This window comes from Somniosus microcephalus, chromosome 14, assembly GCF_052327205.1.
Source record: "Somniosus microcephalus isolate GS21.2 chromosome 14, FLI_Smic_1.0, whole genome shotgun sequence".
Taxonomy (NCBI): Eukaryota; Metazoa; Chordata; class Chondrichthyes; order Squaliformes; family Somniosidae; genus Somniosus; species Somniosus microcephalus.
In genome coordinates, this window is record NC_141000.1 from 94,297,120 (window position 1) to 94,321,407 (window position 24,288).

Here is a 24,288-nt window from a genome sequence, read left to right on the forward strand (position 1 = left end):
TTGTAATTAAGGCCAGCATACCATTTGCCTTCCTAATGGCTTGCTGCACCTGCACATTCACTTTCAGTGACTCATGTACAAGGACACCCAGGTCCCTTTGAGCATCTGCATTCCCCAATCTTTCATCATTTAGGAAATACTCTGCCTTTCTGTTTTTTCTACCAAAGTGGATAACTTCACATTTATCTACATTATATTCCATCTGCCATGTTCTTGCCCACTCACTGAGCCTGTCGAGATCCCCTTGAAGCCTCTTCACATCCTCTTCGCAACTGACACTGACACCTAACTTTGTATCATCAGCAAATTTGGAAATGTTACATTTAGTCCCCTCATCCAAACCATTGATATAGATTGTGAATAGCTGGGGCCCAAGCACCAATCCTTACGGTACCCCACTAGTCACAGCCTGCCATCCTGAAAAAGACCCGTTTATCCCTACTCTTTGTTTTCTGTATGTTAACCAATTCTCAATCCATGCTAGTATATTACCCCAATTCCATGTGCCCTAATTTTGTACACCAACCTCTTGTTTGGGACCTTATCGAAGGCCTTCTGAAAATCCAAATACACTACATCTACTGGTTCCCCTTTGTCTACTCCACTAGTTACATCCTCAAAGAACTCCAATAGGTTTGTTAAACAGGATTTCCCTTTCATAAATCCATGTTGACTCTGTCCAATCTTACTATTAGTTTCTAAGTGCCCAGTTATTGCATCCTTTATAATAGATTCCAGCATTTTCCCAACTACTGGTGTGAGGCTAACAGGTCTGTAGTTCCCCATTTTCTCGCTCCCTCCTTTCTTAAATAGCAGGGTTACATTTGCTATCCTCCAATCTGCAGGAACCGTTCCAGAATCTATAGAATTTTGGAAGATGACAACCAATGTGTCCACTATCCCAATGGCCACCTCTTTCAAAACCCTAGGATGTAGGTCATCCGGTCCTTGGGATTTATCGACTTTTAGTCCCATTAATTTTGCTAATACTGTTTTTTTACTAATAATAATTTCTTTAAGTTCCTCATTCCCGCCACACCCTTGGTTGTCTCGTATTTCTGGGAGGTTTTTTGTGTCTTCCTCCGTGAAGACGGAAACAAAGTATTTATTTAATTTCTCTGCCATTTCCTCATTCTCCATTATAAATTCTCCCGTCTCTGACTGTAAAGGACCTACATTTACCTTCTCCAGTCTTTTCCTTTTCACATACCTATAGAAGCTTTTACAATCCGTTTTTATATTTGTCACTAGTTTGTGCTCGTATTCCATTTTCCCTTTCTTTATCAATTTCTTGGTCCCCCTTTGCTGATTTCTAAAAAGATCCCAGTCCTCGGGCTGACCGCTTTTTCTGGCAACTTTATAAGCTTCCTCCTTTGACTTAATACTAGCTTTAATTTCTTTTGTTAGCCATGGTTGGATCACTTTTCCTTTTGGGTTTTTATGCCCTAGAGGAATATATGTTTGTTGCAAATTATGCATTATTTCCTTGAATGTTAGCCATTGTATGTCCACTTTCATACCTTTTAGTGTAGTCTCCCAATCTACCATGGCTAACTTGTCCCTCATACCCTTGTAGTTTCCGCTGTTTAGATTGAAGACCTTAGTTTCAGATTGGACTACATCACTCTCAAACTTCATGTAAAATTCAATCATATTATGGTCACTTGTCCCTAAAGGCCCCTTTACCACAAGATTATTGATTAGTCTTTTCTCATTACACAATACCAGATCCAGAATAGCCTGTTCCCTGGTTGGTTCCTCCATATACTGATCCAGGAAACCATCTTGCATGCTATTTCTATTTACTCTGCCCTGTAATATTTTCAAACCCAGTAAAAATTAGATTAAATCAGTGAAAATATCACTTACTTGGTCCTGTGTTCTAGAACCATGTTATATCCCAGCTAAGCAAAGTCATTGGATTATCCTGCCAGTGAAGTGTTTCAATTGTAATTTATTTGTGGTTAAAGACCATCACTCCTCATTATTGCCTGCAACATTCATAAGCTACATTGCATTCATTCAGCAGCAGTCTCTTGTAAGGCACTGTAACATCAAAATTCAAAGCACCCTTGCAGACATTTGTAATTTTTATTCTTTGTAAATGACTGAAGTTATATGTGTACTAGAACATATGAAAAGAAGGATGATGAAAAATCCCGAGGCCCACTAGTGCTCACTCGACTGAGCAACGTCATGCATTGCCTCCCCCAACTGAACATAATTGTGGAGGCCGAAAACATGTGGCCAGTTACAGGAAAACTGCTCTTTGGAAATAATTCTCAGCACTAATTCTCAAACATGGTGAATCAGTCAGATAACTAATGATATTCCACTTCATGGAACATCATATCCATCAGCTCCAGTGGAAGAGATATAAATGGATTACTGTTTGTCAAGGGCCGAATGTGCTAGTTTCAAAGGAGGCGGGTACCCGCCCCGCACTGGGACCTGCCTCCCCAAGGCGGGAAGGGGATTCGTGCTAATTAACTGCCTGTTAACAGGTAGTTAACAGGCAGTTTTTAGCCTAATCCCCATTTTCATTGTTGAAATGGGGGATTCCCGACAGCTCCAAACCACACCAAGTTAGCTAGGCGGGCCATCGGGATGAAGGGCTTGGAGGGTTCGAGATGTCCAATGTTCAGGTAAGTAATGGGTGCATGAGTGCAGAGGTAAGTGTGTTTGGTCTGTGTAAAGTGTTTAAAGAAGTTCTACTAACCTTTACTTACCTTTACAGCCTTCCTTCCTTCAGGTCTCGGGAGTCCCTCATCTCACCGGCACAGAAAGCAGAATGGCCGTGATCTGTCAAAATCTGCAGCCTCTACTTTCTGTTCCGGGGAGATCTCTAAATCATCCTGAGAGGAAGGAATTAACCTGGAGTACAGATTGTCAGTGTTTGACAGCTTCAAACAGCTGTGAAACGCTGATATTTAATCTGTCAAAAGGTCTTGACAGATGAAATTTCAATCTGTGATGTCACCTGTTGCCGGGTGGCCCTGAATTGGCCTGCTGAGCCCGATGGGCAGGCTCAACAAGGTCAATCAAGTCTAAATCGCGTGGGTTGGTTAGAATTCAAAGGAGGCGGGACTACAACCCCAAAAGTTGTAGTCCCGCCTCCTCAATGAAAATCCAGCCCAAAGTGATTACTGGGGGATGCTTCCAAGATAAAAGAAAACAACCAAATATTTTGCCTCAATAATTAATAATAGCTTAATTTTCAAACATTATATACTCTGAATAACAGAGTGGGCCATAAACCCTCTTATTTGATGTAATAGAAATTTCTACTTCACATCCGCTTTTTGCCTTTATAAAATGCTATTCATACTGTGTTTCAGCATTGAATCAAGCCAACCATAATAACCAATAAACACATTTTGGATAATTTTGCAGAGATGTCTTATAGATACTTTTAACAAAGTTACAATTATTCAGCATTTTTCATTCTTTAATAAGCAAAATGGGCCGAAACTTTCTGGAAAAATAACGACGTGTTAACGACGCACTCCATTATTAATGCGCAAATCGGCCAGCAAATTCAGGGGATGAAGAGATATGGCGTGAGTTGCGAATCTCCAGAACATGCTGGCGAATTTCTGCTGCTCTCCCGTTTGCTTTGCACAAATGACATCTCGCCCTTAGCCTCCCTGTTATTTTTAAGAAGATGCTGGATTTGCACGTTCATTTCTCATTAAACTCACCACAGAAAGTTAGGACTGGTAATTAAGAGTGTAAGTATCCTTTTAATGGTGTGATAATTGTTAATGCCATGCCAATCAACCTCTCTGGCTCAGAAATGGAACTGCTGAAACTGTTCAATCTCATTCCTCAGTCCATTGTTCGAGATTTTAAAAAGGTCAAATTTTAAGTTATAATTTTTTTCTTACTTTTCCTTTCTGTCTTTTTTTTTCTCTCTCCCTTAATCCAACCTTTCTTGCCCTTTCTTTATTTCTCTTTCTGTACTTGATTTGACTCTAATTCACCCTCTCTAATTCACCCTCCTTCTCAGTCCTTTACCTGTTTATTTCTAAATCCTTAAATCTCATTGATTAAGAAGATACACCATTGGTTCCACCATTCACTAAGATCCCAGATGTCCCATTGCCTTTACCATGCCATTATCATCTCGCACTTCCAGCAAGTTACAGCACAAACAATTTATGAGCTGAAGGGTCCAGGAAAAAGTCTAACTAACAGCATATACTGCAAGATGCGAGACTTGGCATATTTTTTCAGGTCTCAGTTGAATGCCACCAGTTGATACCAGTGATCTATTGAGAATAGCAGGGTCTGACATCAGCTTGTATATCTCATCAAAGCAGTTAAATCCTGAAATTAGCGGTTTTGCTGAATATAAAAGCTGTATTGAAAAAACATTGCCATGTGCCTTCTGTTAAGACTCAAGAAAGAAGAATGTTTGTGTTTTGTGATTCAAGATTTGAACGAATTGACTCTGCCATTTTCAAATCCTTATTCTTCTGTTGAATAGCTAAACCTTGTTTAGAAATGGATTTAACTTATTTTATTTTTACTTAGTATGTATTGTGAAATTCATTCTATTTTTGTTTTTTCTTTAGCGGTCTTTAAACTAAAATGGGTGTCACTGTTGGGGCTCTCTTTCATTTTTCTAATTTGTATTCTGTATGTGAATACATTGTTGTACTCTGTCTTAATAGTCTAATGAATGGAACAAATGTGTGTTGGTATGTGTGGGATCCTCAGAGATCCACCATAAACTGCCCAGAAATTGACATACTGGACAATCGTGAAGATCAGTTGGCATTGCACCATCTAGACGTGCAAGAAAGTCGAGTGCCATAAGCCAATAGGCCTACTGGAAGATGAAAGAAATTAGACACCTTGGACAGATAGTCATTCGAGTCTGATTCATCCATAGTGCACCATCTTTTTGATTTTCCAAATCATCTCAATACTGATTGTCTTAGTTTCAAGAAAGGCTTTGGAGCTTATGCTTAGTGTTGGTGTTCTGCAATCTATGTAATGCCTTAAGTTGAGCAAAGCGATGTGAAGTTTTATGATGCACTATAAAACTTGATCAGTGGACACTTCTGTACTGGTCAACAGTTTGAGGTCACTGGAGGTTAGAGTGTACAATCACAAATATGCAACTACGAACATTCAGAAGAAGTAAGGGTACCAATTCTTTCGTTTATATATAAAAAAGTATGTTACTGTACTGCCACTGATATAACTTTCTTATGATATTTGGTTTTCTCTTGCTGTCCTCTACAGAACCTGAGACACCGTCAACTGATGGTCAGTTCCTCGCCACTGTTTCAGGCAGTACTCCGGGTATGTAATGATTCAGGGATATATCTAACAGAATTTTTACAAATGTAGCTGTTTACCTGCAAGGCCTCAGAAGAAATTCAGAAGTAAACAACAAATGAGTTTTGAAACTATGAGCTCATCAAGGTAAGTGGTGACAGGTTTGAGCAATTCAGCATTTTTCCATGTTGCATCAATCAGCATTGCCAGAACAAGTGTAATATGGGTTACATCCGATTCAAAGTTCCCAGTAGCTACACTATTGATGCACATCATTGATGCTGAATTCATCGACCAAGTGCTGTGGATTCATATCCACTGGGATCTGTACTGAGACTGACTAAACTCATGACTACAGCCACTGTTAATAATTACAGAAAAAGAAAAATAACTCGTGTAAAAATATTACCTAACAGTTCCCAAAAATGTCAACAGAATTCAATATTGCACTGCATTGAGATTATCTTTTGTTCAAGAGAAAGACTGCTATAACTAACTCTTGCGAAGCTCACAACTACTATCGATTCTTGTTTAGGAATCATTAACAATCATAGAGCCTTTTTATGCTGACTGAGCTGTGAAATCTGTGACTTGTATTGCCTGGAAAATAAAATGGTCTCAATTTAACATTGATTTTCCACTTGACGGAGCAGTAGGATTATTCTTCTGCTCTGACATGAAATTAGTATTTAATCTGGCTTTCAGGCGTACATTTGACAAAAAAGATTATGCCACTAAATTTAACCTTAATGGTGACTAAGTCAAACGTAAAATCACAACACTGCATCAGCAAAAACAGGTATTGCATCATTTTTCTCCAACAGTGTTTTCACATTGCGTTCCCATTCAATTTCATTGCTCTTTGCTGGGGCACTAACTACCTTCACAATGCTGTTCTATTTTCAGTTGATAGAAGACATGGTGTAAGCTATGTGGAGAAAACTGTTTTTCTCCAATCATTAACACAGATCTGTGACATCCAGAAAACATAATATGGCTGAAAATGGATGAAAATCATGACTCCATTTTTTGAAATCCATGCATGCAGTTGCTTGGAGTCTGCATCTTATTGCATGTATTTTAACCCAAAGGGCCTGGTGTACAATCACTTTTAGATATATTTTCCTCCAGTTGTTTATGTGAATGAAGAAGTGAATGTGAGTACAGAATAGTTTTCCTCTTTTACACTTACACTGAGTTTTTCCACTTGAATTGGTGACTGGGGGAACATATACGCAATTGTGTGCGCAAGAGCAAGAGTAGATCAATTGTAAAATATCAATTATGATATCAGAAAACAGATGCTCAATGTCAGCACGAGTTATGTGTCCTGTACAGACTTAAAGTAAGAAAATGTGCTGGATGAAAAGGGGAAAATAGCTGCATGTGCACTCTTGTCCATATCAATTCAGATGGTTATAAAAAACCGAGTTAGCTTCTGAAAAATAGAGAGAAATTGTTGTCTTCTCTTGGGTATGAAAGGCACCCACAGCAACTTTACGCAATGTCTCAGAGAGAGGGACAGAGTCTGTCAGTGTTTGATGTAAATTAAAAATGAATAGTAATTTTGGCAAGCTCATTGGCAGCATGGATAATAGTGCTTTTGTGCTCTGGTAGTAGTCAGATACATGAATGTCAAACTTAACGCCAAAATTCTGTGCTAATGTTAAAGGACAATCAGAGCCAATGTGTTGAATAACATGAGTTTAATTAGAATGGTTGGATGGTTTGTCTTACTCAATTAAAAGTATCTGATTGGAGCTTATGCAGCATGAGCTTATGTAATGTGTTATTGCATTGTCAATAAACTGCATTTTGCCCAAAGTTTAACCAAAGTTTTTGCCTTTCATTTGCATCAACATTTTGGTTTCCTTTTTTAAAAAAAAACTATCGTCTGTATTAGTTTTGAACAATGTAACTCCTGCTAAATAAAGTTGGTACTAACACTGCAGAATAACCCCCAGTTTTTCTGGATATAGTTCCATGACTCAAGATAATGGCAGAGATGATAATGGTCATACTGGCATGCATTGTTCATGCTGCCAGATACAGTATTAAGGTGGGCTTAAACTGTATTCATTTCTAAGTTCTGAAATCTTCAGCTGTCTAGGACAGAATCCAGTGCATTACAACAACATTGTCATGAGATTATGGAGGTACCTCAACTGTTTTTGGTCAGAACCCAATTCAGCCAACTGGATTTATAATTATGTTCACTGAAATTGAATCCTAAATTTTTGTTTGCTCTGATTCGTTGAGACCAAGTTAAAAAGACAAAAAACTGCAAATGCCGGAAATTTGAAATAAAAAACTGAAAATGCTGGAAATATGCAGCAGGTCAATCAGCGTCTATAAAGAGAACAGACAAGTAAATGTTTTTGTTGTATATGCTTCATCAGAACTGAAAAATAAAAGATAAGGAAATATTTTAATAAGGTTGGAAAAAATAGAGAGGAAAAATGAGGGGAGGACATAAACAAATTAGAACCCTTGCCTCAGTGTCAGAAGGTTGTGAGTTCAAGCTCCACCCCAGGACTTGAGAACAAAATCTAGTCCAGTACTGAGGGAGTGCTGCATTGTCAGAGATGCAGTCCTTCAGATTCAACATTAAATTGAACCCCCTCAAGGTGGTTCTGGTAGATATTAATTGGCTTAAATGGCCTGCAAATTGCTTAATATTATTAGATTATATAAAAGATCATGTCAGTAAGGCAATGGAAAAATATATTGAGATTATCTTTTATATCATTTAACAGTTTTCTATTAAGTAGTTTACTGGTCATTCAACCCATTAATTTCCTCTTTCTGGCTGGAATATCTGTTGTCTTCCCTCTCCTTTTTCTCACTTTTTATCTATCCTTACTAAAATACTTGGTCTTTTAGTTTTAAGTTCTGATGAAGCAGATGCACCCGAAATGTTGACTTGCTTTTTCTCTTAACAGATTCTGACCGACCTGCTGTATATTACCAGCAGTTTCTGTTCTTATGCCATAGTTTCAATGTTTCTTTTCAGGTACTATGTGCACAAAACCAGAAAGTCACTTCCAGACTTTTAAAATTGCTTTCTTTTAAATTTATTACAGAGAATCCGTCTGCCTTCAGATCAACCCCAGTATCTAATATTGATGGCCAGGGGCAAGAAAGATTTAGAGGTACAGTATTCCTGTCAGCTTGGCTCAGTTGGTAGCATCCTTGCCTCTGAGTCGGAAGGTTGTGGGTTCAAGCCCCACCCCAGGACTTGAGAACATAATCTAGGCTGACACTTTAGTCCAATACTGAGGGAGTGCTGCATTGTCGGAGATGCAGTCCTTCAGTTTCAATATTAAATTGAGGCCCCATCTGCTGCTTAAGGTGGTTCTGGTAGATATTAAAAATAACATGGTACTATTCAAGAAGAGCAGGGAGTTTTCCTGGTGTCCTAACCAACATTCCTCCCTCAATCAACACCACCAAACTGACTAGCTGGTCATTCATTGCTGTTTGTGGGACCTTGTGTGCAAAATGCCTGTTTTGTCTGCCTGCATAAGCCTATGTGACTTTAATTTGTTGTATAGGAAGTGTTTTCGGATGTTTGAGAAATGTGATAAGGTGTTATATAAATGTTAGTTCTATCTTCAGTTTCATATTGGAAAAAAGAGTGAATAAGTATAAACCAAAGCAGGATTTGATTTACATTTTTCAGAGAAGCTATTTAAATTGAATAATTACTTGGACAGGGTGGAGCAGTGGGAAGTACTGTTGCTTCTGCTCTGGGCTCTGGCTTTCAGTCCAGTGCAAGTTAATGGGATGAAGCTCTCTTTTTACCATCACATAAAACAAGTTGAGATCCAGCCTCTAGTGAGCTACAGGACTACGGCACAATACTGCCCACAATCTGTCCAAACTGTATTAAGTTGACAAACTGACTTAGAGAAACCGTAAGGATGGTTGGTGTGTAAAACAGAAAAAATCACACTGGTGCAGTTCGGGATATAGGTGCGTTATTTTGGAGAAAAGTAGGAGAAGCTTTATTTAATATTGGTTGTGCTATATTTGACCTTGGAGAGTTTGATGTTGCCAAGGAAACCTAAATTCTGCGAGTATGCCCCAGCAGTGAGGTAACCTGCCTGCCGCCAGCACACACTCAGAAGATTTATCGCTGGGTGCCAACATGGAAATTAAGAACCTTCACTCTGATGAGCACTAAAATAACCTCACCAATGAATATTAAAAGAAAGATAAACAATTATTAGAAAACAAATTAGTCATTTTTAATCACTTCTGCATCATCATTTTGTGTAAGCAAAGTGATAATAGATTGAAATTGTAAATGCAAAGTGACATTAATAAAAAATGAATACGGATCTACTGAAAACAATCAGGACTTTAGAAAAAAATTGAGAATATCCAAGAACTGGCATTAAAAGTGATATTGTTGACCAAAAATCATCTTATTTTCAAAATATAAATGTAGAATAAATTGAGTTATAATTTTTCTAACAAGATTTGAATCCATAAAATCAATTAATAGAACCATAAAGATTATACCCAGAAAGAGACACTGGCCAGAACCTTAAGTGTCCAACGTGCTGGCAGCGGGGGAGCCCTGTAGTGCATGGGGAACCCAGAAGTTTCAGCATCGTGTCTGTCAGCGGCTTTTTAATGCAGCCATTGCATTAGCATCTGACGTCTGGGTTTCCTGACCAATTAGCGCGAGCGGGCGTGACGACGACACGCATGAGTCTATTTCAGCTGAATTATTTAAAGGGATCCTACAAAGATGAAAGTTGAAGGATTGTCCAAGTGGGGGAACAGAGGAAGCAACTGCACTAATGGAGTCCCAACATGGCAAGACTGCACCTCGTTTAAATGATGCCTCCCTAGAGCTGATGCTGCGTTCTGGAGTTTAGAAGAATGAGAGGGGATCTCATTGAAACTTATAAAATTCTGACAGGACTGGACAGACTAGATGCAGGAAGGATGTTCCCAATGGTCGGGGAGTCCAGAACCAGGGGTCACAGTCTAAGGATAAAGGGTATGCCATTTAGGACAGAAATGAGGAGGAATTTCTTCACCCAGAGAGTGGTAAACCTGTGGAATTCTCTACTACAGAAGGCAGTAGAGGCCAATTCATTAAATATATTCAAGAAGGAGTTGGATATATTTCTTAAGGCTAAAGGGATCAAGGGGTATGGGGAGAAAGCAAGGGACCGGGTACTGAACTTGGATGATCAGTCATGATCGCATTGAATGGCGGAGCAGGCTCGAGGGGCCGAATGGCCTACTCCTGCTCCTATCTTCTATGTTTCAATATTCTATGTTCTGTAAGGGCCCGCAGGGAGATTCTCTTCCCAAGCCAACTCCAGCACATCACTGCTCATACATACTTACCTTGTAGGTGTACCCATTCCTATCTGTCCAGGCACCTAAAGCGCATCTTCAGCATTCCGATTGCATGCTTGATAACAGTTCTTGTCTTCATGTGGCTTTGATTGTATCTCTCCTGGGCCTCCTTGTTTGGGCTCCTAATGGGTGTCATCAGCCATGTCCTCAGGGGGGTAACCCTTATCTCCATGGAGCCAGGCGCTAGTTCTGCTTCATGGTTCAATGAGCTCTGGGAAGGTGGACTGGCGCAGGATGAAAGCATCATGGCAGCTGCCTGGGAATCTTGCACACACCTGCATGATGATCTTTTTGTGGTTGCATACGAGCTGAACCTTAATGGAGTGGAAGCGATTGCAGTTCCTGAAGACTCCAGGTTGATCGAGGGGAGCCTTGATTGCTACGTGTGCAATTGATGACTCCCTGGGGGCGAAATTCATTATCGCCCAGGAGTGGGCGCTAACTTTTGAAAGTTTGAGATTTAGCGACAGGCGCTAATGAATCTCACTGCATGCAAAATTCAGTGTCATCGCTCAAAGAAATGATGGGAGCGCTAATGACCTAGCTCAGTGGCGTTAGACTCAAAGCGCTCAGCAATTTCAGGTGTAGTCTAATCACCAGTCATCATTGCCACAGACTCTTTCCAGTTCTTAAAGGGGAGGTTCAATCATGCTGCAGAACGTCATTCTCAGCATTGCTAGTTCTGCAGCTGTCTCAGCAAGCATCAGAAGGCCAAGGAGAAGGAACTGGACCACGGAAGGAGGTGTCATTATGGCAGATCAACGGCCCAGGGAGAGAGCTCACAGATTCTGCGACCAGGCATTGGAGGCCTTGGTCTTCGCTGTGGAGCGATGGAGGGTGGTGCTGTACCCGGAAAGTGGCAGGTGGCCCTCGCCGCAAGTCTTCCTCACCATGTGGAGGGAGGTAGCCCAGCACGTCTCAGGCAGCACTGTGGTCCCCAGGACCCACACACAGTGCAGGAAGAAATTTAACGACCTCACTCGGGTGGTCGGGGTGAGTCAATGCTTCAACGAATGCTACATACCACCATCTGAACCTCAGCCTGCACACACTGCCCAGAGCACCACACCCCCAGCACTCACCCACCAACAATCTCCACCTACCAACACTCACACCCACATCTCACACCTTGCACACAATGACAGCTATTCAACTATGGCAGGCACATCACCCAAACACATTGCTCCACACTCACTCATACACTTTCCTTTCTCTTGCAGGGCAAGGTGGTGCACAACAGGAGGGAGCAGGAGCGCACAGGCGGGGGACAACCTGACACCCAACCACTGTTTGCGCTGGAGGAAAGAGTGCTGCAGATTATTGTGTGGTGGGTGCCGTGGCCACCAGTGATGTTGACCCCCTTGGGGACAACAACGGTCATCCCTACTCCTTCTTCTCGCATCCCTCTTCCCCCTCACCCCCACAAGCCTTTCTCACTTTCCAGCTAATCATGCTGTATGCATGCCTTTCTTCCTTCATGCCCCCCTCCACTCACCTTAACCCAACTCCTGTGCCTTTATGCTTTCAGATAATGAGCAAGCACCTGAGCAGCCTGTCCCTAAGGGCACCATAGAGAGCGAGGTGGGAGAAGAGGAGGACGAAGAACACACCGCGTCACTGCATGTCTCACCCGCACGCACCAGCTCAGATACTGGCACTACGCGTTCTTTAGAGGCTAGTATAGTAGCGGGATCGGCACAGGGTGATGCACCAGGGACGAGTGGGCTGCAGCAAGGCCAGGGGGAAAGGATAGCTCGGGGGCCAGCTCCCCGGAGGGCGAGTTCTGCTGCACAGGGCTCACATGAAGACCTTGATGGGGAGGTCTTTAGAAGAAGGGTGATGGGCATGCACACGGAGATGATAGGTGCAATGGCAAGGGTACCTGAGAGCTTCTCGGCAATGGTAAGGAGCATGGAGGAGTCCGCCTCCAACATTGCACAGAGCTCTGCACACACCATGGAGCCCATCATTTGCAGTCTGCAAAGGATGGTGGACTCCCAGCGAGACCGTGGCGACCCAGACCTGATGCAGTGTGTGATGGGCGATCTGGCAGCTTCCATTGCAGCACAGGTGGAAGCGACGCAATGTCTTAGTGCTGTAATGCAGTCTATGCTTGGTGGCATCCAATCTCAGACAGCTCTCATGCAGTCTCAGGATGCCATGCAAGCTCTGACTGCTGCCATTGTGGCTGAGGTGCTGCCCCGGGGGAGTGGCAGTGGGTCAGTGGAGCAGGAACCTGCTGTCCTCTCTCAGGATGACAGTATTCCTGCTCTCACCACTGCCACTCCGCCATTGCCCTTGTCGCTTCCTGTCATCCAGCCAGCCCAGACTGCTGTTGCCTATGCTGAGGTGGTGCAGTCTACAGCCGGGCCTTCCAGGCCCAGAGCTGGTTGAGGGCATCCAGCAAGGCCATCTGATGTCTCCCGCACGGACACTCAGCAGCCTTCCACTAGCCCTGCTGCAGAAACTGGGCCAACACTTCATAGGAGCACAAGAGTAGGCAAAGACACTGTAACGAGGGGCACTAAGGGATTGCACAAGTGTGAATAGCTAATATTTTTGATGTGGTGGCTGGAAGAGTCTGGCGCAGGATGAAGGCATCGTGGCTGCTGTCAGGATAGCGGGCATTCACATTGAGGATTTGCTGTCTGTGGTCGCACAACAACTGCGCATTAAGTGAGAGGTAGCCTTTGCGGTTACGGAAGATCTCAGGATTGTTATGCGGTGCCCGCACAGCCACGTGGGTGCAGTCAATGGCACCCTGCACCATGGGGAATCCCGATATCCTGGCAAAGCCATATGCAAGCTTGTCCTGCTTCTCTCTGGTGATGGGGAAGGAAATGTAGTCCCTTCTCCTACTATAGAGAGCCTCTGTGACCTCCCGGATACAGCGATGGACAGCAAATTGCAAGATATTCGCTATATCTCCTGTTGCAGACTGGAAGAAACCGCTGTTGAAGAAATTGAGGGCACCGGTGATCTTGACTGTCACTGAGAAAGCCGTGGTTGCCCTGATCTGAGGCTGGAGGTCTGGTGGTAGGAGGTGACAGAGTTCGGTGACCACATCCTTGCTCAAGCGGAGCCTTCTAATATACTAATACACTGCTCATCGCTTAATTGGAGGTAGGTGAAGTGGTGACGGAATACCCTCGGAGAGTAAGGCCTCCTGTTGAGAGCCCTGATGGCCCTCCTCCTTCCTCTGGCCACATGTTCCAATCTTTCTCGCTGCATGCACTCCCTCCGCATTAGATCCTGGAGGGTGTAATCAACTGCCAGTACAGCCCCCATTAATGTAACGATGTGTAGCACTTTGAAATTTTGTCAGAACAAGTTTTTAGTAGCCACAACACTCCTGATACTAAAGAACCTTTAAATGACTGAATTAAACTCTTGCACAATTGCAAACTGACAAGGAAACAGTGAAAAAGCACTAACCTGCATCTGATCCCTTTAAGTATTGCCCCTGGAGCCGCAATCCGCCTGCTTCATGCCTCCTCTTCCTGTCGTTGCTGGGGCGAGGCGCTAAGGCAGGGGGCAATAATCTATTTGGCAGATCGGGTGCTGAGTGAGCGTTGCACGCTCACTGATGTCATGATCTGCCTGGCGCTAACTGTTAGTGGCAGTGCTAAGGGGCGACTGGATTTGGTGTACAGCGCTGGATTCGCCTCGCCTCGCCCCGGCACTACTTCATAGCGCCCCGTTAGTGCTCCCGCCAGGTGCTAATGAGAGGCACTAACCAACCAAATTTCTTTCCCCCCCCCCCCCCCCCCCCCAGGACTTGTGGGAAGGCAGCCAGAGCTGCAAAGCCGAGCGCCCGCTCATTCTGACTGACCTCACTGGTAGCAAAGTGCACATAATTGCCAGACCTGACAACCATGGCATCGGTCACCTGAGTGATGCATTTGTGGGCAGCTGATTGCGAGATTTTGCAGATATCTTCTGCAGATGCTTGGAAGGAGCCAGAAGCAAAGAAATTGAGGACGGTGGTGACTTTAACCACCACTGGCAAAGCGTACCCACCAGGTCCACTTGGCAAGAGGTCTTCTTCCAGGAGGCTGCAAATGTCTGCGACCACCTGACGTGATACCCTGAGCCTCCTGAGGCACTGGTGTTCCAACATGTCCAGGAAACATAGAAACATAGAAGATAGGAGCAGGAGTAGGCCATTCGGCCCCTTGAGCCTGTTCTGCCATTTAATGAGATCATGGCTGATCATCCAAATTGAGTACCCTGTCCCTGCCTTCTCCCCATATCCCTAGATCCCTTTAGCCTTAAGTAATATATCTAACTTCTTCTTGAATATATTTAATGAATTGGCCTTAACGGCCTTCTGTGGTAGAGAATTCCACAGGTTCACCACTCTCTGGGTGAAGAAATTCCTCCTCATCTCAGTCCTAAATGGCTTACCCCTTATCCTTAGACTGTGACCCCTGGTTCTGGACACCCCCGCCATCGGGAACATCCTTCCTGCATCTAGTCTGTCCAGTCCTGTTAGGATTTTATAAGTTTCAATGAGATCCCCTCTCATTCTTCTAAACTCTAGCGAATATAAGCCCAATCGACCCAATCTCTCTTTATACGTCATTCCTGCCATCCCAGGTATCAGTCTGGAAGTTGATCCTCTGCCTGTACACCCTGTGTTGGGGGTATTGTCTCCTGTGAGCTGCCCCACTGTGCTCCTCCCCTCTCTCCTGCGGAGCGGCAGGTCGGTGAGGAGAAGCCTGCTGCTGCTCCTGCTGGTCCTTCTGCTGCTGCTCATCTTGGTCCACATCTGAGGTCCAAGATAAAGCTGCATAAGCAGCACTCATGCTGGACTGATGCTTGACAGATGGAAAGTGTAGATCAGACTCACAAAAATCCAAGGTAGCAGGAATAACCTCCAAAGTAGTGGAAATCACCAGCAATGTCGTGAAAGCGCACTCTCGGAACAAGTCGTGTGAGCAAATGCCTTTCACTTAGGTAAGGAAACAGGTGTGAGGTCTGCGTACTTATAGGATTGTTTGCCTGTCATTTGGTCAGCCCCCTCAATTCGCGCTGTCTCCTCGCCTTGCTTTCACTGGCGAGATCCAGGAAGCCCGAGAAACCTGTGCACTCAGAGTTAAATCTCAAATCTGCAGTTAAAACATCTCCTAATTGCCTCTTAACATCTGTTAATTGCCAACCTGCCTCTCCCATGGGGGTTCCTCGCACGCAGCCGAAGACGCTGCAGTTAAAAGCGGAAGTCGGCGGGTTCGAATCGGCTTCCCGACCCGCTGTCAGTTTCATCCCTTTTAACCACCTGCCCGCTCCCAAACACACTTTTTTAGGTAAAAATTCCCCTCATTGTATCTGTGCCAGTGCTCGCTCCTCAACTGGAGCCCTTTACTGCATTCTCATTTCCCTGCCCTTTCCCTATATCCCTTCATATTTCTTTTCGAATACTTATCCAGTTCCCTTTAAAATGATGTTATAGTCTTTGCCTCAGTGGTTCACTTGTGGTAAAGTTTTATTCTAATATCACTCTGTGCGAGAAAAATCTTCTAATTCCCCCCTCTTCATTCTTCTAGTGATAATTATCAATCTATGCCCCTTGTTACTGATTCAGCAATCAGTTGAAACAACCTGTCACTGTTTATCCTCTCAAACTCTTTCAGAATTTTAAAATCTCTGAGATCTCTTAAACGTCTCCTTTCAAGTGAAAAAGCTTCAGGGGAAGATAATTGGGGGAAAAATTCAGTTGGATTGCGCCTCCCGTTAGTGCCTTAAGAGGGAGCAAAGCAACTAGCGCCCGGGCACGGCGATATTTGCGCCGCTCATGAAATTAACTAGACATTTTGCGGCGGCGCTAAACACTACCGCCACGATCTCCTGTGCCGGCAGATCGTGACGTCAGTCGAGTGTGCAACGCCCCAGTAGCGCCCCGGACCGGATATTGAGTGGCGCCCCCTGCCTTACCGCCTGCCACTAGCAAGGATAGGTTGAGGGGAGCGTTTTGCAGTCAGAAAGGGACTGGGGGAGCGCTATTTAAAGGCGACCGCTTCCTGCCTTTTTTTGTTGGTGACATTTTTGCACCACGCATTCTGAGAGAGAGAGAGACTTTTGGAGAGATTCAACGCTGTGGGCTGCACTCTGAGCTCTTTCGCATGGCCTCCCCATTGTTCTTTCCAGCAGATTTGATGTACAGGTCTCTCCAGGCCGAGATTCAAGGCTGCAATGAGCAGGGTGTGGATGGAGAGCAAGATCAACCCTCCCCTTTAAGAACTGGCCGGCGCCATTGTGTCTGTGTTCCATTGCTGACTGACATCACATGAGCTTTGCCAGCGTTCTGAGGTAGCACCTTGCTCCTCGGCCTTTGCACCTTAAGACAGGTGTGTAGCGCCTGATTTAGCTCTCCAATCACCTCCAAGGGCGATAGAAGCCAAGTTTGCAGTCAGAGGCGATAATTAGCTACAGGCGCTAATTTTTGCGCCCGGCCGATAATTGCGCCACAAATGGGGCGATACTGAATTTCTCCCCTTGGTACCTTAGCACCTCCCGTTAGCGCCTCAGGGGCGCTAACAAGATGCTACCGGCTTTGCGACCAGGCGCGGCAACAGTACCGATGCCTGTGAAATTGACGTGGAGGTTTGCAGCGGCGTTGACCACTAGCGCCACGCTCTCCTGCGCCTGGAGATCGTGACGTCATTGCCGTGTGCATCGCCCCGGTAGCACCCCGAACCCGAACTTCAGTTCCGCCCCCTGCAATATCGCCAGGTGACAACACCGACAGCTGCAGAAGGCGTTGTTCGGGAGGCCGGGAGCTTTGGAGTCACTAATAAAAGGGGATGTTGGCGCGGGTAGGAGAAAAATTTTAACAACGTTGCAATTGATTTTTTCTGATTGCTCCTGGGCCGCGATCGATCAGGCCGGCACTCTGCTGCAGTTTATGGGGCTGATCAGGCTGGATCGTGGCTGCTGTCGGGGACCAGCTAACTGGTCCCAATGCAGAGCCTGTAGCGCTGGCCCTTCCCTTTAAGGGAGGGAAGGAGCCTCAGATCACGGCAGCGCTGTACCATGAACCTGTGTCCTTTAGCGCTCCAGGAAGGAAGTGGAGCGCTTGATTTAGCACTCCACTTCCTTCCTGGAGCACAAACACTGAATTTTGCAAAAGCTGGGCATCATTAGTGCCTGGCGCTAGGTTTCCCAGCTTTCAAAAGATACTGAATTTCTCCCCCTCAATTTTTCAAACCTCCTCATAACTATAGCCTATCATTCCTGGGATCATTCCATTTATCCATATCCACTGTAAATTCTTCAAAAATCAATTTAAATGGGTCAAGCAGGACCTGCCATTTACAAATCCTTGCTGATTGTCCCTCATTAACTCACAATTAAGTGTTCACTAATATCATCTTGTATTATGAACTCTAGAAGTTTACCCACGTCCAAGGTTAGCTTAACTAGTCTATCATTTCCTGCCTTATCCCTTTCTCATTTCTTGATAAGACTGTAACATTTGCCACCCTGTGGCATAATTCCTCTTTCTAAAGTTTTTTTGGAAAATTATGATTAGTGCCTTCATTATTTCTGTCCCAACCTCCTTCAGTATTCTGGTCTGTATACCAGCCTGACCTGGGGATGAACTAGTGTACAAAGTCGCTGATTGTTTCCTTTTATGTTGTTTTGAACTAGAAATTTTATTCATCCTTCAGTATCCCATTGTTACACAGTAATTCCCAATATATAAGGTGAAAGCTAAAGAATCTGTTAGTTTTTTTAAATTCATTCACGGGATGTGGACGTCGCTGGCAAGGCCAGCATTTATTGCCCATCCTTAATTGCCCTTGAGAAGGTGGTGGTGAACTGCAATAATCAGCGAACATCCCCACTTCTGGCCTTATGATGGAGGGAAGGCCATTGATGAAGCAGCTGAAGATGGTTGGGCCTGGGACACTGCCCTGAGGAACTCCTGCAGCGATGTCCTGGGGCTGAGATGATTGACCTCCAACAACCACAAACATCTTCCTTTGTGCTCGGTATGACTCCAGTCTTGCGGAGCATTTTCCCTCTGATTCCCATTGACTTCAATTTTACTAGGGTTCCATGATGCCACACTCGGTCAAATGCTGCCTTGATGTCAAGGACACTCACTCTCACCTCACCTCTAGAATTTAGATCTTTTGTCCATGTTTGGACCAAGGCTGTAATGAGGTCTGGAGCCGAGTGGTCCTGGTGGAACCCAAATTGAGCATCGGTGAGCAGGTTATTGGTGAGTAAATGCTGCTTACTAGCACTGCCGATGACACCTTCCATCACTCTGCTGATGATTGTAAGTAGGTGGTAATTGGCTGGATTAGATTTGTCCTGATTTTTGTGGGCAGGACATACCTGGACAGTTTAAAAAATTTTCAAAGAATTTTATGAAGAAATCAAGTTCTTATAATAGAGGCCAGTTTCCAGAATTTGTGGTTGTTGTACTGATGCCTCTAACATCTGCTTTTTAATCCCTGCCAGTCAAAGTGTTAGAATCCATGAGCACTCATCCGCTAATATCACCAAGAGTAATTTTCAGACAAAAAAAATTGGCAGTGGTACAAAGCTAAGTTGAGGATATCCAAAATGAATATTAGAAGTAGGAGCAGAGTAGAAAACCAGATTGTAGACAGGAGCAAAAGGGATCCAAGGAATTTGTTTTAGCTATGTAAGAAGTAGAGTATAAAAGGCCAGGTAGTTCCTTTGAGGGATAAGTTGGGTAGAAATATTATAGAGAATCAGGAAATGACAGATGTTAAATGTATTCTTCACATCAGTCTTTAGAAATGAAGACAGTGGACAAAATCCAGATCCACTTATTTGGCTTGGAATCTATAACATATGTAAAGATCAATGAAGTATATGTTACAAAGAAACTCAAAGAATGAACTGTCTGAAGGGCACCTGCATTGGATAAGATACACCCTAGACTCGTCACGAAATCGGCCAGGAAATAGACGAGACTGGTTAATCTTTCTAGAAACTGCATGAATTTAGGGACTATACCTGAAGACTGAAGGATAGCAAATCCTGGTAGATTATTCAAAACAGGAGTATGGTAAACTTATTTGAGAGCCTATTATAGAATGTCAATGGTATTCGTCTAAAGAGCAGTAACGTCGGTTTGGAAGCAATAGGTCACACCTCACAAATCTGCTGGAATTCTGTGAAAATCTATTATATTAAAGTAAATTAAGGCTCATGGAATGAATTAGCTAGCTGGATTGAAAATTAACATGGCAACAGAATCCACAGGACTTGGTTCTGGATTTCCTGTTCATTATACTGTCCATAAACAATATGGAGCAAAGTAGTTCTAATTTGTTATACAGGCTAGATTGACATAAGATTTTCAGACACATCTGTGACACGCATTCAAATTTCTTTGTCTCACTTAAGAAAGAATATAACAAGGGAATCATCGTCCATATATATAAATATTTTATTTACCTGAGGGCTCAGAAGCTTACATTTTTTTTTCTTTTTGCTGTAGTTTACACCAGAGTGGATTTGGTGGATTTTAGACCAACTGGAATGGAAGTGTGATGTTTGTATCCCAATTTTCCTAGGCCACATCATTAACATAGATACATGTGCAAATTCTAACAGGCATAAGGAGAAAAGTAGTGGATGGGAGTGGAAGATTATTTAAAGAAATGGCAACATTAAAGAGTAGTGTCACTGTAAGGGGGCAAAAATTCTAAAAGACATTGGAGAACCTCAAAAGACAATCAAACCCATTAGCCAAAGATGAAGGGTTAAGGGACTAAAAATAAACAGGTACAATTGAGGGGAAAGGAAGCTCAAGGTGTTGCCATGAATCTCCAATCCTGTATCTTACCCCCGTTTGATGGCTGCTGATGTGGAGAGGATGCTGCATGTGAGGTACTTGTAAAGAGATTTTTTCCTCTGTGCCACTCTATAGCACCATCCCCCCCAAGTCAGTATTGCATTATGCCTGCTAAGAGGTACAGCCAGTTTTCAGGCCATAGCTGACCAGTACTGTCCCTTTGATGCATGGTAGTTGCAGGTGTCCTTGCAGCAGATAGAACACCATTGCATTTGTCTCTGTTGGCCCAGATCCTGAAAAGATAATTTTCCATTATTGTCAGCAACTATATATGCCAAGACCTGCAGAAATGATTAGTGGCGTGTTGGCGGCTACACCCAATTATCTACAGCTGGTTCTTGATCATCCTGGCATTCCTCCTTTCATGCCGTTCCACATAAATCATGAGATACCATGATTGGGGCGCTGCCAAAGAAGGAAAGAACTTGCATTTATATAGCGCCTTTCGCAACCTCAAGATGTCTGAGCGCTTTACAGCCAAAGAAGTAAGCAAAAATTACAGTTAGCCAGGCACTCCTTTAGCAAGAGGGGTCTCCACTTTCACTAATCATCTCTCAAACTGGTGTATGTTCACTTCTGTCTGCAGATGTAGGTCTGCCCAGAGCATCTCGTGAGCAGCCTGACCTGCCCTGCATCCCTCCGTAGATCCTCCTGTTCTTCCAAACACATCAGAATGAGGGATTCCCATTGGAAAACCCATTGATTTCAGTGATGGTGCTGGATGGAACAAAATAAATCTTTTACAACAATTGGCACAGAGGCTATGAGAACCTAGGGGGTCGATTTTCAGTGTGCCGTGAGGCAGGCTTTTAGGCGTGCGGGGGGGCAAAAACCCCGAATTCGGGGGTCCTGACACCATCCCGCCCAAAACCCGCCTCCACGTAAGTTTCAAAGGAGGCGGGTACCCGCCCCGCACTGGGACCCGCCGACCCGAGGCGGGAAGGGATTAGTGCCAATTAACTGCCAGTTAACAGGCAGTTTTTAACCTAATCCCTATTTTGAGGCGTGTCATGTGGGATTCCCGACGGCTCCAAACCACGGCAGGTTAGAGCAGGCGGGCCGTCGGGTTGAAGGACTTGGAGGGGTCGCGATGTCGGTGTTCAGGTGAGTGATGGGTGCATGAGTGCAAAGGTAAGTGTGTTTGGTGTGTCTAAAGTGTGTAAAGAAGTTTAAATTACCTGTACTTACCTTAACAGTCTTTCTTCCTCTAGGTTTCGGGAGTCCATCACTCAGCTGGCACTGAAAGCAAAATGGCTGCAATCTGTCAAAAGTGACAGCCTTCAGCTTTCATTGCCGGTGAGAGTTCTAACTGAGTCTGTGTAGAAGGACTCAGGTTAGAAGTCAGACTGTCAGTGTTTGACAGCTTCAACAGCTGTGAAACACTGATATTTCATCTGTCAACATCTCTTGACAGATGAAATTTCAGTCTTTGACGTCACTGTTGTGTCCGAGAGTAATAAGACACCAGACTCCAGGGGAACGGTACAACAGGTGTTTACTCAACGTGGCTCACTCTGGAACTGAACTGTACAGGTTACTACTCAGTGCTATATACAGGTGTGGTTACTGCCGGTACTGCAGTATACATGAGCTGTAAAAAGTAGTTCCCCCCTTTAAAGGTATATACATTACAGTCACCTGTTGCCGGGTGGCCCTTAATTGGCCTGCTGAGCCCGCTGGGCGGGCTCAACAAGGTCAATCAAGGGAAAATTGCGTGGATTGGCCGCATCTCGATGGAGGCGGGACTAAAACCCGAAAGTTGTAGTCCCGCCTCCTTCCCGACTGCTGAATGAAAATCGACCCCCTAGGTGACAGCAGGAGGGATAAACAGTAAATTTAAAGAAAAACAGCAACCAAATGGCTAAAATATACTTACCTTTATATTGCTGTGTTCTTTTCATGCCCACCAGAATATTTACCACAACCTGAGAACCATGGAGACCTATTTCTAATGGGTGTTCTTTATGTTTGATATCCTGCATGCCAGAATGGCAAAATAATAGCTTGCAAGAATGGACAATAAATATTAAGTGCACATATTCAGGTCTCTCTCTTTGCAAGGAGGGCACTACTAAAAATTCAGGGAGGTGTTGGCCAAGGCAAACTGACAAAATAACAACAGAAAACGAAAATAAATCAAAACACAAGGTTAGGGGAATTCAAAGAAAGAATGCCATGCAGTGAGTGGTCTGGCAGTACACAATGGCCTATCATTTTCTGCAATGGCGATATTGGTGATGAACGATGTAAGTTAGACCGATGTGCTCTCCAATCCTCCAGTGGCGAATTCACGCCACAATATGCTGGAAAAATAATTAGAATACACCGCAACGGGCATAATGGAGAATCGGGAGAGATGGATCTGAAGCAGTGGGGCAATGGCCAATGTTTATCAGCCTTTATTACTTGCAAGCTACGTAGAAGAGTTGGATGTGTAATCACTGAATGAAACATTAAAAAAATTCACAGTCTTATGTGTCTATTCATTATTATTACATTATTCCTCCAGCTGTAAATGAACCTTGCTATTGTGCCTGAAATGCTTGACTGTAAAACCTTCCACAGCTGTAGTCAACTATAGAATGCAGGAAGAGTAAGAAATGGCTGCAACCTAATCGTACCGGTTTTATGTCTTGAGTGTGGGAAAGCATTAAAGTACGTTGTGGCTTGACTGATGCTGCTTCCGTGACGTAAACTTAAGTGGATGCCCTTATGGGAGGTGTGAGTAGGCTCATCTCTCCATTAAACTGAAGACTTTTGATCCGGCGATCCCGCAGTAATGAAGATCCCGGCAGTGATTCTGCTCAAATGTTCAGCTCGTTTGCAGGGCCTGGGTTTAGAGACGGGATGAGGTCGGCACAGCAAATAGCCAAAGAAGCGATCAGGTCAGCAACATTTTTAAAACTCACCCTGACCCTACCAAGAAACAAATCGCTTCAATCATCATCCCCGAACGTAACTAAATAATTCCTTTCACTAATGTTTTTATTGCCTTGTAAACTGTTGAAGTTGCACCCATATAAACTTTCCTTGCATTCCAACTAGTCAGTTTCTAAAGTCTTCTGGAATCTGAGGATGTGCGTGGCTGTAATTGTTTTTAACATGAAATTGAAAATATCAACTTGAGCTGCTGATGGATCCTTCACGCTGCTGGCAGGTCATCAGTGTCGTTCTGGTTCAGTCTAAGTGGCAGCGGAGATCAAATCAACTTTAATGTGGCAAATTAGACGTCGCCATTTATGATATAAGGGGCGGAGGTATGAAAATTTAATTCTCATTGTTTTGGCAAGGTTCACGGTGGAATGATGCAGAGTCTCCCAGGAAATTTTGGTGTGGCATAAGTAATGGCTTGAGTCACTTGCACCATAATTTCCTGGAAATAGTAAGGATGTGCGCCATAGACGCACCATTACTACAGCTCAAGTTTTCAGCAAATTCCGGCTCATGAGTAAGCAAAGCTTCACTCCACCGGAGACAAGGGTTTTACCATCATAAGAGTGGTACCACTAAGATTTCAGTGTGGAGGGGCCCACCTAAAAGTACAACTAATAAAAGTCACTAAAATAACACAATCAAAATAAGCAGTAAAATTGGTTGCAATCAGAACAAAATCATCATATGGTGCCACTAGTCACGAAAGGCCTCCAGTGAGCAGATAGAAACCACATGCTGATATTCAGGAGTTGCCTGGGCACAAGATATGGTTCAAAAGATAAGCAAGAAAGTTGGAGGAATTCTGCGTGGACCATTGGATGGCAGATATGGCCATGCCCAAG

General features: G+C 43.8%; 1 protein-coding gene across 16 annotated transcripts in view; it reads left to right on the forward strand.

The window, feature by feature from the left end:
- Nucleotides 1–24,288, forward strand: part of abi3bpa (ABI family, member 3 (NESH) binding protein a) — a 365,809-nt gene that overhangs the window by 273,934 nt on the left and 67,587 nt on the right. For 15 of the 16 annotated variants that reach the window (XM_086006969.1, XM_086006965.1, XM_086006953.1 and 12 more), the window contains 2 exons: nt 5,254–5,313; nt 8,373–8,441. In XM_086006969.1, the coding sequence (XP_085863095.1) occupies nt 5,254–5,313; nt 8,373–8,441 (129 nt within the window). The remainder of the gene's footprint in view (nt 1–5,253; nt 5,314–8,372; nt 8,442–24,288) is intronic. The other variant, XM_086006957.1, reaches the window with a different exon arrangement.